A 17987-nucleotide genomic window follows, 5' to 3' on the forward strand; every position below is an offset into this window, starting at 1 on the left:
ACAGGTTATTATTACAGAGTGATCTGAATTGCTTGGTTAAACAGTCACAATTTGAGAAAATGCGCTTTTAATTCTGACAAGAACAGGAGGAAGGGAGAAAAGTGCTGTGTGTAAGAGAAGCAAGTGCAGTAAATGTTTGGAGATGACTTTTAGGGACCAACCTGGGCAACAGGCTTGGTGTGAGCTTGCAGGGTCTTCGTGTGTGTCTGTAGACATGGGATATGTGAAAATGGGACTGGAAAGGAGGGACATGGATTGCTGTTCTCACATGGGAATCAACCTGCTGATGGAAACCCTGTGGTTGGGATGAGCACTTGGTGCGTTCCCATCCTGTTTGCTTTGTTCTATGCTTGGGAGGGTTGAGCCAGAGGGTGCACAAGCATCCCAGCCCCTCTGGTAGATGCATGCAGGTAATGGGCACTTCCATATTTCACCTTCCAGTTAAAATAGCTTATGCTGGAGCCTAACTGGCCTCCCCGCGCTAATTGTAAGCAAGCGCACCAATGCAAACCATTCCAATCGAGTGCTAATTTAATTAGAAAGCACCCATTTTAGTTAATTTGTTCGAGAAGATCACTGAAAACTCCTGGAGAGAACAGATGTTCCCCTCTCCCCCGATGAACATTCAGGGGTTTGTAAATGGCTCCACTCAGCCTTGTTTAGGAGAGAAAAGAGGATTTTATAGCTGCAAACGACCCTTTCTGTAAACATTTTACAGCTCTCTGCACGTTTGAGTGACGATAAACCCCTAGCAACTCGGCGGGCTGCAAATTTGCGACCATACGGCTATCATTTTATTGTCATATTTCACGGTCGTAACGTTAATGGAAGATGCTCGCTACAGTCTTTTTTAACGGCTCCGCTGAGCACGCTCAAACACTTTTGCTTTGGAGGAATTCATTGAGGTGCAGCGCTTCTATTTTTGTTTACAGCTTTCACTTCTGGAGGAATAACTTTGAAAACGCAAATCCCCCTTGGCTACCCTCCCAAACCCAAATCCGTGCTGTGTTTCCTGCTTTGCCATGGACCATGGAGCTGCATGGGATGGCAACCCCGTGATGTTGGACACAGACGTCCTCTTCTGCTGGCTCTCAGCCCTTTACATGACCGTGATTGGTTCCCCTCACATCAAGAATCCCAATGGGATGCCATGTGGAGGGTCCCATGGTTCTTCACCACCTGCAGCGTCCCCTTCAGCATTCCTTCCATCACAAGCTCTTTGATTCAAAACTCTTTATTTTGGCAGCTGGATGAGGCAGATGCCAAAACAACCCTTCGGATTGAGTGACAGAAGATGCCCCGAAGCCTTCTAGAAAGCATCTGCTTTCTAGATGTAGGTGATGGAAGGGTTGGGTGGAAAGGAGTGATGCAAAGATAATGGGAGCCAGCACTACAGTTTGTTCCTCTTGTTAGGACCTGGCAGAAAATATTAAGGGTAAAATTCAGGGAGCTGTTTTTTTTTTAGTGTTGTCAAAAGCGTCTCCTTGACGTTCAGCCCCAGCCATCTTGGAGGCCTCCACTGGAGTTGCTCCAGTGTGTTTGTTAATCTCTTCTTCAGTGAAAAATCCCCATTCTCTCTTTTCCATCCTGGTTACCTTCAGGAGGTGTCTGAGCTGCCTTGGACTTCTCTGAGGATCTGAGTCCTGGCTGGTCGTGTATATGGTGGAACAAAGACCTTGGCCCTCCCTTAGGATCATTGCCTGTCTTTGGAAAGAATCTTGGCCACTGCACCTGTAACTGATCCACCTCTGTGACCTCTTCATTAGGTGGGATCGCCTCCTGAAATGGGCTGCTTCCTACAGCCTGACATAGGGAAGCTCCTCGATGGAGTCATCAAGATTGGAAAAGACCTCTAAGATCATCAAATCCAACCATCAGCCCCTCACTGCTGTGCCCACTCATAGCATCATAAAGGTTGGAAATGACCTCCAAGATCATCAAGTCCAACCGTGCACTGGCACACAGTCTTGCTAATTCCTGCTCGTGTTCTGTATATCCCTCCTCCAAACTCCTTACATTACCAGAACCCCATTTCTTAGTAGGACTGGGTCCTGGTGGATCTCCCCAACTGCTGGTGCTGTAGAAGCAATTTGGTGGGCCTCCTAACTTCTAAGGAACTTTCCTAAAGGTCTTGCTTGGTGCATCACCCAAAGGGTGACAGTAGCTCATGACTTTCTGCTGTACCCCTGCTTGGTCCATGTCTCATAGGCACCCACATAAGGGTGAGAAGCTCAAGTTGTGGGGCCACATCATTGGTCTGGCTGAGGACTGTGTTCCTTAGGATTATTCCTTAGGGTTATTTAATTTTCTTAATTGTAAAATGGCCAGTTTAATTGAAACTTCCAGTAAACCTGATGAGTGCTGTGACTTTTTCTGATGGGGCTCTCCATCTAAATTGGAAGCCTCTGTCTCATCCCACATCTGAAAATACTCATTATGATTTCCTAGCCTGGACTCAAATGCCTATGTGTTTCCAATTCTCCAGGAAGGTGGTAGAGTCACCATCCCTGGAGATTTTCAAGTAAAGGGTGAATGTGGCACTGAGGGACATGGTTTAGTGGTATGGTGGTATTGGGCTGATGGTTGAATTTGATGGTCTTAGTGGTCTTTGCAACATTTACGATTCTATGACATTACAGCCCTGTCGTTTCCTCCTGAGTTATTTAATGACCTGAAAACCAGAGATGGAAGAGCCCTTTGAGATGGTGAAATCCCATCCCTTCAATCCACCAGTAGAAGACAGATGTAAAATTTACCATATTTGGTTGTACCCAAGTCATCATTGACTCCCAAACCATAAAGCATCGCTGTGGTGCCCATGTCCTAATGATATTCCTCTCCCACTTCTGTGGCTTATGGTTTGCAAGCTTTGCATTTCACAGCTGGAGTTCCCTTTGGGTAGGTGGGGATTGGGAAATGAGATGTAGCAGGGCTGGAAAAGCTCGTAGGGTTTCACCTCTTGGAGCAACAGCAACACAGGAGGTCGGGTTGGGTTGCCTCTCTCATGACTGGTTTTCTTTTCTCCAAAAAGAAGGAATTAAAGAGAAATGATACATCCCTGTGAGGATGTCCTGCTACAGGTGATGGGCACTGCCCATCAAAGCACTGGAGGCTTTTTCCCATCTAGATAGAGCTTCTCCTAACATCTCAGCCTTGAAACCTTTCTTGAGGAGCACAAGTTTTTGATGGAATAGCACCAGGGTGAGTTTTTGGTAAAGTTCTTCTCACTGGATGGATTTAGTGTAGTTCTCAGGCTACAGGGTTAAGTGTAAGGGTAGTTTCCACCCTATGGCATCATATGTATTCATTATCTCCATCTGTGTGTATCTCAAGTGCAATGATTTATTCCTTCCTGCATACTTCCACTGCACACAATGGCACGGGAAATTGCTCTGTACATCACACACAGGCTAGGAGGCAGCCTTGGTGTTGTCCAGGATCAAACCTCCTTGTAATCAGCATGACAGATGAGGTGGCTGGGGAGCAGGTAAAAGATGTTTTTCCTGGCTGGGTGAAAAAATGTATGTGGGATTTTGGTGAGAAAAGCAGAAATTTCTCCCTCCAGATTGTGCATCAACTGGGAAGTGCTGAGATGTATGTTGGTGTTCTTTGCTTCCCATTGTATTAATAACTGGAATGTGGTCAAAGCACCACTCTTCTGCTAATTGCTGCTGTCTCATTCACCAAAGGGGAGCTCCTAAGGGTTTATTTTTGGGCCCTATACAGAGCCTGACTGGGTGCAGCAAAGGACGAGTCCCTCAGGCTGGGAGAGAGATGGAGGCAAAATGTACCATTGCACTCAGGTTTGGCTTGGAGAGTGGGAATGCATCCTTCTAACAACCAGCTTTCTCTCTAGCAAGGCTTTTTATACTTTGGTGGAGGGATTTGGAAAGCTGTTAGCAAGCTTTCTCAATGCTATTCATCTTCCCTGCATCCCATCGCTTTACGATTTGGGCATCTTCTACGCATGGAGCAGAGCTGTCATGTGGTCCCCAGCAGATGCAGAATGTTTTTGGCTGCTGTTCCTTTCCCAATCTGGTTCCATGCCCTGTCTCCCAACATCAGAAATGCAGTAGAAAATCATTTTTCAACACTCAGCCATCATCAGCAAAGAGGGGATCTGGGGACAGGGACCAGAGCCACCTCCTTTTGTCCCCCATCCAGGGGACTTCCCCATCGGCAGTGTCCCTTTAAATCCCTTTAAATCTTCTCCCCCTTATCTCAGCATCTGGTTGAAGCAAATTTTGTTTAACTTGGGTGCAGCTGGAGCCTCCTGGCAAGGATGTGTCTGGGGGAAGCCTGGTTTTATTGAAAAATATAATGGTGCCACCTGAAGTGTGATTTACTGCCGTGTCCACTCCTCGGACTTGATAATATATTTCTATTAGATTTCCTTCTTTCACTCCCTTCTCCCAGCGAAGAGTGGCAAGTTTCTCCATCTGCCTGACACCTTCTTAGGCTTAGGCAAAATAAATGTTGATTTTCATCAAAAGGAAGAATGCTGGAAGTCCTAATTCTCCAGCGAGGCTGACAAGCTCAGCAAAAGCAACTCGGCTCTGCGCGCCGGGCTCACGATCCAGCCCTGCTCCTCTCTTTGGAAGCAGTTCAATCATCGTAATGAAAAAGGGGCTTCTTATCCCTGCTTTCGCTAACTAGAAATTATATACCTGGTTCCTGGAAGATGGATTGCGTCGCTCCCGAAATGCAAGGGGGGGGGTGGGAGAGAGTGAAGGAGCGCGAGATGCGACCCAAGATTGATCACGCCATTTGCAGAATCTACCATGCACAAAAGCAGAAAATGTAGTTCTGTCTGCCAGCATGGGGCCGACTTCTTGATGAGGTCCCCCCATCCTTTGCAGGAGCAGCAATACGACCATCTCCATCCAAGAGTCAAAGTGGGAAACTGAGCTCTGCCTGCGCTGAGTTGCTCGCCCCCAGTGTGCTTTGGTTTTATTTCATTACTACTCATCTTTACAGCCCTGCTGCGATTTCTCGTAGAATCATTAAGGTTGGAAAAGACCACCAACATCATCAAGACCAATTATCAGCCCATCTCCACCATGCCCACTTATAGAATCATAGAATCATTAAGGTTGGAAAAGACCACCAAGATCACCAAGTCCAATTATCAGCCCATCCCCACCATGCCGACTTACAGAATCATAGAATCGTTAAACTTGGATAAGACCATCAGGATCACCAAGTCCAACCCCAGCCCACCCCTACCATGCCCATCAAACCACGTCTCTCAATGCAGCATCTTCGTCATTTTGAAAGAATGTGTTTAAAATCAAAGTCTTGCTCTGTGCAGGTCAGAAAGTTAATTGTGGTAGATTTAAAAATTAGCTTTTTGTTTGTTTTGTTGGCTGTTCTGTGGGTTTTTGGTTTTTTTCTTCCCCGAGAATAAATCTTTATTTCTCCTTTGCTAACAATATTTGCTTTGAATTGCAAAGTGTGGTTTTCATGCTGCTGTGCCACTATTAGCTAATGAAGTTTCTTTGGCTCCATTGAGGGAATTGAACCATTTCTGGCATTCCCATCAGATCAAGGATGCGGTCCTCATGGGGCAGCAACAGGGAAATGCTGATTTTCTTTCTATAAGAGAGAAGAAGACAGATTCTTTAGCAGGATCTGTTGTGATAGGACAAGGGGAAATGGTTTCAAACTAAAAAAAAGAGGAGATTTAGATTGGATATAAGGAAATTTTTTCCAGTAAGGGTGGTGAGGCACTGGAACAGGTTGCCCAGAGAGGAGGTGGAAGCCCTGTTCCTGGATGCATTTAGGGTCATCAAGCTCTGAGCAACCTGATCTAGCTGTAGGTGTCCCTGTCTGTTGTAAAGGAGTTGGACTAGATGATCTCTAAGAACCCCTTCCAACTCAAAGGATTCTATGATTCTCCCATTTGGTGTTGATGGGCAACAGCATTGCACCTCTTCTGCTATACCCAATGGGAATACCATGCTGCACAGCCCAAATTGCTGGGATGGTGGAAAACTGAATCATACAGTATCCCAGATAAGAAGGGATCCATAAGGATCATTGAGTCTAACTCCAACTGGGAGAGTCTTGAGAAGCTCAGAGAGTTTGAGCTGCTCATGCCACCATTCCTCAAAGCCATATTAGCCTGTGTCACAGGTGACTAATAGCTGAGGCCATCGTGGCTGCCATGCAGCCTTCTGATGTATGGGTGTTATATTAAGGGTGGAAAGGTGCTAAATGAGCCCTCTTTGTTTTACATAAATTAGCTCCAAAGCTATGCATCACTGCCACGGCACTGTAGACTCTGAGCAAGTTTGTTTACCCAAGTTTAGAAGAGAAGAACAGCTCACAGACATGACCTGCTGCTCCCCTGGCTCCTGGAGGACAATGTGTTCTTGGGCTTTCCAGAGCCAGATTTGGTTTGGGGATGCTGCTTTTGCAGGAGACTTTCTGAAAAGAGGTGCTGATGATGATGGCTGAAAAGATGGACTGATGTCAAACCAGAAACCAGTCATGTAGTACTTGTGACCAGAACATCTGGATAGGGTTTGGAAAGGATTGTTTCTGCCTTCTCCATGATGTTATCCAAATCAGAAAGGATTTCTCCAAGTAGCTCTCATTGCTCAGCAACCTGTGGAGAAGCTCCTTTTCCCTTCCATGTTCATCTCAGTGTCTTGTCCTCTTCCATGCTTCTGCCTCCCTGTAGGAAAGTTCTTGCCCTGCAGGTAGAACCCTGTAGCCACCTCCCCATGGAGAAAATAGAACATGAGAAGCTCTGCAGAAAGGTACATTCTATTGCCATCAAAACAGAGGAGGACTTCATGCTGACCACCATAGTCATGGAGTGTGCATGGGATTGTCCTACAAAAGGGTCATCTCCAAAAGGGTCATCATGGGGTTTCAGCTTTATAGGAGTGTGTGAGACTCTCTTTAAGGCGTGCTGGGCATACTGAGGCATGGTTTGTTTTCCTCCGTTCCCATCCCTTGTTGCTGCTTTGCTTCCATCTGTCTCTCTCGTACAGTAAGCACCCCAAAAAATGTTTGTTCACCTGCTCTTCCAAGGGAGCGCAGGATGGAAATTAGTGAGGAGGTTCTAGGGAGACTCAAAACCCAGAGCTTTGGGAGCAGAGCAGCAGCTGGAAACCCAGAGCAGAAAGTCCCTGCTCAAACCAAAGCTGAGCTTGTTTATGGTGTAAATACCCTCAAGAGGCATTGCTTTCTACATACACATTCGCTTTCCAAAACAACACTCCAGAGCACCCTGGGATACTCAGGGATGGCTGAATATCCCTCTCAAATCCTTGCATAAGAGCATCCTCCAGCCCTGTGTGCTGGGACCCAGCTAGATGGCAGCAGCACTCTCCGGAGCTCCAGAGCTATTCTCATCTCTGTACTCGCACAGGCTGAATCCCCAAACCCCCTCCTGATTTCACGGGCAGAAGCGATTTATCACCGGGCTTGTCATCACGGGGTCGTGAAACCCATCAGCTATGCAGCCCCAAATCCCCAGGCAGGTTTTTTTTTTTGGTTATCATTTTTCCCTCTTGCTCTCTCGTCATCGCCGTTCGGTGACTCGGATGGCTGCGGGTGCCTCCGAGCACATTTGAGTCATGGGTCCCTTTCCCCCTGCATGTCCTGTTTCAGGAGGTTGGACCTGGAAGATCCTGAAGGTCCCATGCAGTCAAACCCACTCTCTGTCTCCAGGGTGATAGGAATGTCCCCAAAGCTTTTCACCAGAGTGCCAAGTGTGAGTTAACCTCTCGCTTGCTGGTGCTCTTCTCTTTGCCCCAGAGCAGTCTATGACCTTCCACCTTATGCTGCAGCTTAAAGATTCAACTGCTTTATGTTTTGACCATAATTTTGGGAGCTTACAACAAATTCAGTTCACTGCGATGTAGTGAGAGTCACAGGTGCCTTCCTTCCATGCTGCTTGCTGGTGGCTGAGGATGCTCAACGGGGATTTGGGGAACCAGTCAGCTCCATCCTGGCCACCCCAAATCTGGGTTAGCAGGGAAACACATCCCCAGAGACAAGGACACCAGTCCACACTGTGGGGGGATGTGTGTCCTCGATAGCAGCTGGCAGGGCAGTGGTGAAGCATCACCCAACCCCAAGCTGCATAAAGCCCCGCTCACACCAAAGCCCATTTTAGATGAGGTCTCAATTTTGGGGCACACTCTCCTTCAAGGAGGGGCAGTTCCAGTGGGAAAGTCATAGAATCATTAAGGTTGGAAAGATCAATATGATCATCTAGTCCAACCATCAACCCATGGGCAGTTGGGCAGAGAGAGCAGGAACTGTGATGACATTCTCCTCTTTTTGTCCCTTTCTCCTTCCAGGTGGCAGCAAATGGAAAAGAACCTCAATGTGGGTGACCTTACAGGACTCAGAAAGCACCACTCTGGAGGAGGGAAGTAGTAGAGGTGAGACCTTTTCCCATGCCACCTTCCAGAGGTGGAACACAAAGCCTTAGAGGCACCGTGGGACGCAATTCCACCTTTTTGCTTTTCTCCTTTTCAGGCAAACAGCTGCAAATCAAGCCCAGGCTGTGACCGTTGTCCCCGTGGCAGCTGACCAGCTCAGGAAACACTGAGCCAGGCATTGCCTGGCACCTACCTCAGGACACCGTGCTGGGACATGGCACCTTCTTTTTGTTGTTCAATTTTCTGGGATATTGTTTCACCAGAGAGCCTGGCAGTGGCATGGAGAAGCGTTCCCTCAGCCCAGCACCTCAGGGAGGTGGTTTTGTTGAAGTATTTTAAGTTTGGGAATAAATTCTGGTTTAAGTTGGTTTATTTAAGGCTCCTGGGGAGGATGAAGAGTGGAGATGTTCAACCAGCCAGGCACATGGACACTGCTTGGGTGTAGGATACAAGGTAGGATACTCTACCAAGCATCCTTGGTCATATGCCTGCATCCACACCCCTTGCTCTATTTGGGATGAGGTACCTGCAGATCTCAAGTCATCATGGTAAGGTGTAGCATGACACGAAGTTCCCACATAGGTTGGAGTTTCCATGCCAAAAGCCAGCCTGCATCCTGCTCCATCCCTTATTTTCAGGAGCAGCACTGAGCTCAGACCATTGCTATGTGTCCCAGCGGGTTTTGCTCTCCTGAAGATCCAAACTAGCTTTTTTCAGGGTCTTTGGACCCCTGTGAATCCACATGGAAGCAAAAGCAGCTCCCAGCCTGGTAGGAAATAACAACAGCAGTGTAACTGCTCAGCACAGCACAACCTCAGTGCTCAACTGCTGTCCCTCATGCATTATTAATCTGATATCTCACAGCATCCTATCTCCTAGGGGGATGCCTGTTCATCCTGACCCTTGATGCTCCCCTGCACCAGCCCTGATCCGTGTGACAAGTTGTGCCAATCTCAGGTCTTGGTTCACCTCCTCCTGCAGAGCAACGAGCTGATGAAAGATGGATCATGGCTCTCATTGCTGCCGTTGTGCAGATGGATGGAGGCACTGATGATTGTTGATAGTGCTCAGTCTGTTGGCCAGGTTTTGGTTTTCCTGCTCCATGCCTTTATCTCCATGATTTAAAGGCGTGTGGGGAGCCCTCTGCCAAGCAGGTTTCTGCTGGCTCTGCAGTTTTTGAAATGCTGCCGTGATTTTTGCATCCATGGATTCAATTTTCAGAGCGGTTTTGGGTGGTGGATGCCGCTCCCTGACACGGAGGACAGGTCAACCCTTGCCAAGAGGTGTCAGGAGGCATGATTTGCTCATCTGTGTCCTTAAATAGCAAGATTTGCCTATCTGATAGGCAATACCTTAGGACAAACTTTATTTTGAGAGCCCTGCAGGGAAAATGCAGCAGCGTTATACAATTCAGGACTGCGTGCCCCACGGGGGCAGTGCCACAGTTCTACATGCACGTGCCAATCTTTGCACTGCAAACGCATTTTGCTTGGTCCCGATGCTCATGGCGTCACCCCACTCATCCCACTGGAGCTTGGATGAACCCGTGAGCCCCCACCTCTGGCATTTCCAACAAGAAGACAGTGGCGGTGCCAGCTCTGTTGTCTCCAGGGAGCAGGCACCCAGGTGTGCTTGGTCATGGGATGGGTGACAATGTCACCGTGTCGCCGCAGGCTCAGGTGTACAACAGCTCCATTAAAGCTGATGGCTGCATTTTTACACCCAGAACATCCCCCAGAGGAGCTGTGTGTGTGCACCCCATAGAGGGTAGGGGCAGAGACTGGAAGGCTCCCCCCTGCCCAGCTCCTAAAGGGAGGGAGTGATGGGATTTACGGTAGGCAGAGCCCCCGGGTTGTGTTTCACCCTGACACATGGCTCGGGTGACTTGGGGCATGGCAGGCCACCAAAGGCACCTTGTCATCAATGCTTGTCACCTCTTGAAGAAGGGCAGAGAAATTAAGAGTGGGGGACCCTATTGCTCCACCCTTCTTCTGCTTTCTGCACCGATTTTGTGTGACCGTCTCTATGGGAAAATTCAACCAAGCATTGTGTATGGAGTTCCTCATTGTTTATTTTTTTGGTTTTTTGGTTTTTTTTTTTAATAAAGTTGTTGTCGTCCCCGTTGTTACTAAATGTCTTTTATTAACTTGTGCGGTTTTGTATTTAAATAAAAGAGTTTCTGCCTGGAGCTTTGCTCATCTTTCAGCATTATGACTCTACCGGAGTCATGCATTGAGTGCGAAATGGGCACAAATGTCCCACGTTGTTCCCTTGAGGAAGCTGAACACGAAAATGCAAATCTTCCAACTTCTGGGTTTGTATGTAGTACCCCCACTCCAATCTGAAAATTCAGATATTTGGAGAAATTTCTTCTCAGAACGAGTGATCATGCATTGGAACAGGCTGCCCATGGAGGTGGTGGAGTAACCATCCCTGGAAGTGTGCAAGAAACACGGTTTCCTCATCAAAAACCTGAATTCACCAATAATGATGAGTGGCAAGGTCCCCAGGGATGGCCATTGCAAGGTGACGGTGGCCAGGAGCGTTGAAGCACTTGGTGATGGGCACAGTAGGGTTTTATCCATGCCTCTTGGATGCTGCCTTAGGGTGAGAAAGCTTTGCATGAGCTCGGCCCTATGGGGACAGCAGAAGGAGGAGGGAGGAGGGATACAGAGCAGTGTTTCTGGAGGGCGCCGTTAAACATTTCCTGGAAAACCCTCAGGCACGATCCAGGGCTGCTGGCACAGCTCTTGGTCCCCTGCTGGGGAAGCAGGTGCCAGGGTAGCATCTCCCTCGAGCTGCCCATCATCACTGTGGCTGTCCCCAGCCCTCCTCCCCCCTGTCCTGTCCCATGTCTTCACACAATTTTTAACCTTAGCAGGATTATTTTTGACCCTTCCCTCGGGTCAGATCTGTGCTTAGCGGTAGGTAAGGGACGGTCACCAGGATGGTGCCTTCACTTTTGGGTTGCACATCCCCTCTGTAACCCCACTTCTGCAGCCTGCCAAATCCGACAGCAATTTGGGGAAACTGAGGCAGCACTGACACGGGATCGTGGTGCCCATCCATACTCCAAGGGTTAAAGGGCCACAGGAGCTAAAAGCAAAGGGTGACGCGATCCCGCTGCCATCCCGTGCCCTCCAACCTGGTTATGTCACTCGACCGCCTGTGAGTAAACTTAGATGACCAACGTGACGTGGTGGGGAGGGAAGGGATGGGGCTAAAAATACCGAGCGACGGCCCCGCTTGGATCCTGGCCTGATCCTAATCCATCCGTGGCTCCTGTCCACTGCTGGTGATTCCAATTGGGTACCCCAAGGATGCTCATGGGAGGTGGCACCCACTGGGTTGCGGCAAATCCCAATGACACCACATTACAGGTTGTGGAGTTGTTGCAAGCTGTGTTTTCAATTCTGGGGGCATTTTTCCATGTTGCTGCAGGTGGTTTTCAAGCTGGAAGAGCACAAGAAAACATGGTTGAAACACCCCACAAGATGCATTTTTATTATTGCACTACATCCTTTCTTGCATCCTCCCCCACCTTTATATCACCTCCGTCCCATAGCCCCTGTGCATTGCAGTCCATAAAATCATCATTTGACTTTTAGAAGTATTTATAGATACTGGATGTATTGGTAGATATTGGGGATATTGATAACGCATGGAGAAATATGAATGGCCCTTGGTTTTAACTGTTTGGGATGCAGCAGGTTTTCTTTGCTTTGCCTCCTCAACAAACAAACAAACCCTTTTGCGTTAATTCAGCCCTGCCTGTCAGCAGGAAAATGGGAAAAACTGTGTCCCCGTCCCCAAATCCTCACACTGGGGGTCTCTGCCAGCCCAATGGGTGAGTGTGGATGGAGGAGGTGGATAGAGGTGGTCCACCCTTGGGGTCAGGCTGTGGTGGTGTAAGTGGCATCCTCGTGGGTGTGGATGGAGAGGACCCCATAGGATGGGGGTGGTTCACATTTGGGCCATGGTGGCATCCCTGTGCCTCAGTTTCCTCTGGACACTTTGTGCCATGTGCTTTATCCCTAGCTCTGGTGTGCATCTCCACACCAACCCTAACCCCTCTAACACCACCCTTGACCCCATTATCATCAACCCCAAAGCTCTCCAAGTGCTGGGGCTCCCCAAACACCCCCCACCCTCCTCCCTCCCACGTTGCAGCCCCACCAGCCACGAGGTGGCAGGGCTGGGAGCAGCGTCCACACCTGGACCACATCCCAAAGGATGCTCAGCACCCCACAGCATCCCAACACGATGGGATCTCATGCACTGGGATGCACCTTCACCCTGTAACCCCTACATTCACCCTATAACACTTGCGTTCACCCTATAATCCCTGTGTTCACCCCATAGTCCCTTTGTTCACTCTACATTCACGCCTCAAAGTGATGTCACAGCTCCAAGATGCTCAGGTTGACTTTTTGGTGCTTCTCACCCTGATTTTACCAATGTTTTTTTCCACCTGGAAGACCCAGTGAAGATTCCATAGTGCCAACTTCACACCAAACGAGCAAAAAATCAGCCTGACGCCTATTCATTGAATGCAGGGATTGGTGTTTGCATTCTCCCTAAAAAACAACAGATCATGGGAAAATCCAAAAAAAGAATTCCGAAAATTCTAACTAAGGCATTGTGCAAGTGTAGCTGTGCCATGGGAAGGATGCTAAGCATTCCCCCCAGTGGGAACAGCGAGCTAGGAGGGGGCTGCCCCCATGTTTGGTATCTGATTATCTGTGGGATGAAAGGGACGGTGAGACATCATGTGAAATTTGGGCTGAATAAACCACATTTTCGTTTTTCCGCTCATTCTTTTGGGGGTTCTCAGATGGAAATTGAGGGATTTGTTTTGTTTTGTTTTGTTTTGTTTTTTTTCCATCATTACGATCCTTGCAGCTTGCTTGGGGTGGTGGCTGGGAGCTGTGAGGGTGAGGACACGGGGGTGCCTATAGAGGGTGCCTATAGGGGGTGGTACCATAGGGGAAAGCTCTACGCCACCCTCCTGGGGGCTCCTGCGGGGCTCCCGCGGGCAGCGGCGAGCTCCCTCCTTTCATTGATTGACAGCCACCCAGGGACGTTGCCATGGGAATATGTAAATATCCTCGGGCGGTCGCCTCTATGATTGGCTGGCGGACCCTAAGACCCGCCTTAAGGGCGGGTATAAAGGGGCTCTCCCCATATATAAGGCGGAGGGCTCCATTCAGCGCTGTGCCGCGGAGGGTGCGGGCGGGGAGAGGGTAGCAGTGCGTTCCCCGCCCCCCCGTTTTGTCCGGGGAGGGGAGGAGAAAAGAGGAGGAGGAGGGCAGAGGAAGGCTCACAGCCCCGGGGAGGTGGGGCTGGGGCAGGTGCCAAGGGGAAGGCAGGAAGGGGCGGGCAGGGCGCTGCCCCATTGCTCGCCATTGGGAGGCAGCGGAGGAACCGCAGAGAGCTCCGGGCATCCCGCACTGAGAGACCCGTGGTGCGCTTCGCTCCCGGGTGGAAGCTGGGGTTGAGCTCCTGTGCGTGGCTGTGGGGAGACGGAAAACTCCGTCGGGAGTGGGCGGTCGCAGAGCGGGACCCCAGCAGAGGTTCGGCGGAGTTGGGCTGAAGTCCGCGATAAGGCAGCGTCGGAGGTTCTTCGGAGTCGGGCTGCATCTTGGAACAGAGCCTCTAAGAACCGTTTCGTCGGAGTTGGGGCTGAAGTCGGCAGCAGAATCCCGTTGGACGTTCCTCGGTGCCGGGCTGAAGTCGGCGACAAAACCCCACCGGAGATTTCCCGGTGTTGAGCAGAAGCGAAACACCGTCGGAGCTCCGCTGGAATTTGGCTGAAGTCGGCGACAAAACCCTGTCAGAGGTAGCCGGAGTTGGACTGAAACAAAACTCCATCGGAGTTTCCCCGGAATTGGGCTGAATCCTGGAGCGGAGTCCCCAGGAACGGTTCCATCGGAGGTTTTCCCCGGAGTTGGGTTGAAGCAAAACCCCGCTGGAGGTTTCCCGGAGTTGAGTTGAAGAGAGCAACAAAACTCCGTCAGAGGATCCCCGGAGCTGGACTGAAGTAGGTGACAAAGACCCGCTGGAGGTACTCGGAGTTGAGTTGAAGCAGAACCCCATCGGAAATTCCCAGGAGCCGGTGCTGTAGCCGTTGGCAAAACCCCATTGGAAGTTCTCTGGATTTTGGCTGCATCCCGGAGCCGAGTCCCTGAGCACTGTCCTGTCAGAAGCGCAGTGAAGCCCTCATCGGAGCCTGAAAGGACAAGGGGGGGGGGGTGGGGGGAACCCAAAGATTTCCGCCTCGGACAGCCCGACCTCACCCCATTGCGGAGCCTCAGCGGAGGTTCCCTGCTCCCAGCCCCGCTGCAAGCGGCGGGGAACCTTTTCCCCTCCATGGACTGAGATGGCCTCGGAGTTGGCCATGACCGCGGAGCTGCCCACCAGCCCCCTCGCCATCGAATACGTCAACGATTTTGACCTGATGAAGTTTGAGGTGAAGAAAGAGCCGGCGGAGGCCGAGAGGCTGTGCCACCGCTTGCCTGCTGGTTCTCTTTCTTCCACCCCTCTCAGCACCCCGTGCTCCTCCGTGCCTTCCTCGCCCAGTTTTTGCGCTCCCAGCCCCGGTGGGCAACCGAGTGCTGGTCCCACCGCCGCTCCCCTGGGCTCCAAACCGCAGCTGGAGGAGCTGTATTGGATGTCGGGCTACCAACACCACCTCAACCCCGAAGCGCTCAACTTGACCCCGGAGGATGCTGTGGAGGCTTTGATCGGCGCTCCGCACCACCATCATCATCACCATCAGAGCTATGAGTCGTTCCGGCCTCAGCCCTTTGGGGGTGAGGAGCTGCCCCCGGCAGCCCACCACCACAACGCCCACCACCACCATCACCACCACCACCTGCGCTTGGAGGAGAGGTTTTCCGACGACCAGTTGGTGAGTATGTCGGTGCGGGAGCTCAACCGGCAGCTGCGGGGATTCAGCAAGGAGGAGGTGATTCGCCTCAAGCAGAAGAGGAGGACCTTGAAGAACCGCGGCTACGCGCAGTCCTGTCGCTACAAGCGGGTCCAGCAGAGGCACATCCTGGAGAACGAGAAGTGTCAGCTCCAGAGCCAAGTGGAACAACTCAAGCAAGAAGTTTCCCGTTTGGCCAAGGAGCGGGATCTGTACAAAGAGAAGTACGAGAAGTTGGCGGCGCGGGGCTTCCCCCGGGAGCCATCCCCTCCCGCAGCCCCAAAAACTACCGCCGCTGACTTCTTCATGTGAGCCCGGGGTGGGGTGAAGCGGGGGGGTGACATTGCAATGCCCCTATATTCCTCCCCCCCCCCCTCCCCCCGATGTGGGGAGAGCAAACGATCTGCTTGTATAAAAATATATATATATATTATTTTCTTCTGAAAAGTTGTTCCGAAAATGCGGGGAAAATGGGACCCCCCCCCTCCCCAGCCCCATCAGGACTTAGACTGGAAAGGGAGAGGGAGGGGGGTCCTGGGGAGGGGGACGCATCCGATAGACCCCCCTGTGTGGGGAGAGGGGAACATGTCCTATAGACCCCTTATCCAGGGAGAGCAAACAATCTGCTACTGTATTGTAATAAATATTTTCTTCCGAACAAATGGGGAAATGGGACCCCCCCTCCCCAACCCCATCAGGACTCGAGCTGGAAAGGGGGGGGTCCAGGGGAGGGGGGTCATCCTATAGACCCCTTATATGGGAAGAGAAAACAATCTGCTTGTATTAAAACAAAAATAAAACCAAGTATTTTCTTCCGAAAATACGGGGGAATGGGATCCCAACCACCCCCCACCCCCCATAAGGACTTGGACTGAATCAAAGAGGGGTCCTGGGAGGGGAGGGGGCGGAAAGGCAGCGGACGTGGAGCCAGCCTGCATGCGGGACGTGTACGGCGTGCCGCCCCCGGAGCTCTATCGCCCTCCACCCTGCGTGTTTAACCCCCTCCTTTAATGACCATTAATTATTATAATGAATTAATTTCGGGGTGTCCCCGTGCATTGCCCTGGGAGGGGGTTGGAGGGGAGGTCTGGCAGCGCTGTGCCCTGCCCGGCCCTCCACCACCTGCACCCCAACCTGAGCCACTCTTTAACTTATTCACCCTCCTCCCCCCTCCCCCCCCCCCTCCCTTGTACATATGTAGAAATTAGTTTAGTTTTTAGGGGTTTTTTTTTTCTGCTTTTTTGTTTGTTTGTTTGTTTGTTTTCTTCCTGAGCCTATATTTTGCTTGGTGATTTATGAAGAAGAAAAAAAAAAAAAGACAAAATCCTTAAAAAAAAAAAAAAAAAAAAAAAAAAGAAAAAAAACAAAAACACGAGTCTTAAAAGTTTGTATGTAATAGCATGCAAATAATATCCGAGTTAATTTAAATGATGTTGGGAAGAAGCCGAATGCACTATATACAGGAATCGATTGGGTTAAATAATACTGTTTTATAGAGATTTAAAATTATCTATGCTCTTAAAAATAAAAAAAAAAAATAGGGGGGGAGGGAGAGGGGGGAGATAACAATTAGGGCGACCTGAAAGGCAATAGAGTAATATATGAACTGCGAACGGTTGGCTGCTATCTCACTATGCACCAGATTTATTTATTAACCCTCTGGGAAACGAATTATTTTAACCTCGGCGCTGACAAAAGGAGAGGAAAATGCACGTTATTTCTCTGCCCCAAAAAAATAAGGAAAGAAGAGAGGGATGGGATGGGGGGGGAAATAAGTAGAATTTGTGCAATTGTGCTCGGAGAGGAAGCGGAGGAGCGGTTTGTTGGGTTGTTTTGTTGTTGGTTTTTTTTTAATGTTGCTTATTTAAAGAAGGAAAACACACACATACACACAAAATGTTAATTATTTGGGGAAAACTGATATTAATCACATGGGGGGTGGGGGAGGAACCCACGAGGGTCTTCCGACGAAGCGAGCTTTGGTGCATTTTAGGGACTGATGGTGCGGAGCGTTTTTAACGACCTGTTGTTTCGATTTGTGACGGTTTTAACGATGTTGCATCAAGATAAAATACTTATATTCAACTAAAGCCTGGGTCGGTTGTTCTCTCGATGCGTGGACCTCCGTGGCTTTGCTTTTTGTTTTGGGGTTGGGTTCCTTTTCCCCTTTTCCATGTCGCGGCGCTGGGGGCTCATTGGGTGACTCTTTGTTTTCCATCATTGTTGGCGTTGCTTCCAGGGAGGGAGCGAAGCCCCCGGCTCTGCCCCGCTGTGCTTTTTGCTTTTCACTTTTTTTCTGTCTTTTTTTTTTTTGTGTCCTGTGTGTGTTGTTGGTTGTTTTGTTTTGTTTTCCAGTTGAGCATTCCCCAGTCCCTGTGTCCTGTGCGCCCCGGAGACCTTTGTCCCCGTGGTCACCGAAAAGTCACCTCCGTCCCAACGCGGGGACTGCGGATCCTGTTGGACCTCAGCTCAACCGAGCTTGATTTTAAATGGTAATAAATCTTAATTTTATTCTTGTTTCCCCCCTCTTTTCGCTGCTCTCTTCTGAGTGTTTTTTGCTTTTTTTTTTTTTTTTTTTTTTTTTAAAGCAAGGGAGCAGGAAAACAAACCGAAAATAAACCAAAAAAAACGGGACTTTTCCTCCAAAGGAAAACCTC

At 49.8% G+C, this 17987-nt stretch overlaps 2 protein-coding genes across 3 annotated transcripts in view; both read left to right on the top strand.

The window, feature by feature from the left end:
• The window catches only part of ZC3H3 (zinc finger CCCH-type containing 3), a 154970-nt gene extending 144392 nt beyond the window's left edge, over positions 1–10578 (top strand). For both annotated transcript variants that reach the window (XM_048938848.1, XM_048938849.1), the window contains exons 12-13: positions 8319–8402; positions 8500–10578. In XM_048938848.1, the coding sequence (XP_048794805.1) occupies positions 8319–8402; positions 8500–8531 (116 nt within the window). In that variant the 3' untranslated portion in view covers positions 8532–10578. The remainder of the gene's footprint in view (positions 1–8318; positions 8403–8499) is intronic.
• Positions 10579–14781: 4203 nt separating this feature from the next.
• On the top strand, positions 14782–16581 carry MAFA (MAF bZIP transcription factor A). The gene has a single exon (XM_048938877.1). The coding sequence runs from the start codon at positions 14782–14784 to the stop codon at positions 15640–15642; it is 861 nt and encodes a 286-aa protein (XP_048794834.1). The 3' UTR covers positions 15643–16581.
• Positions 16582–17987: the final 1406 nt, after the last annotated feature.

The sequence above is a fragment of the Lagopus muta genome, chromosome 3 (genome assembly GCF_023343835.1).
Source record: "Lagopus muta isolate bLagMut1 chromosome 3, bLagMut1 primary, whole genome shotgun sequence".
NCBI lineage: Eukaryota > Metazoa > Chordata > Aves > Galliformes > Phasianidae > Lagopus > Lagopus muta.

Coding starts and splice junctions, on each gene's coding strand:
- MAFA (XM_048938877.1), top strand. CDS start 14,782: ATGGCCTCGGAGTTGGCCATGACCGCGGAGCTGCCCACCAGCCCCCTC.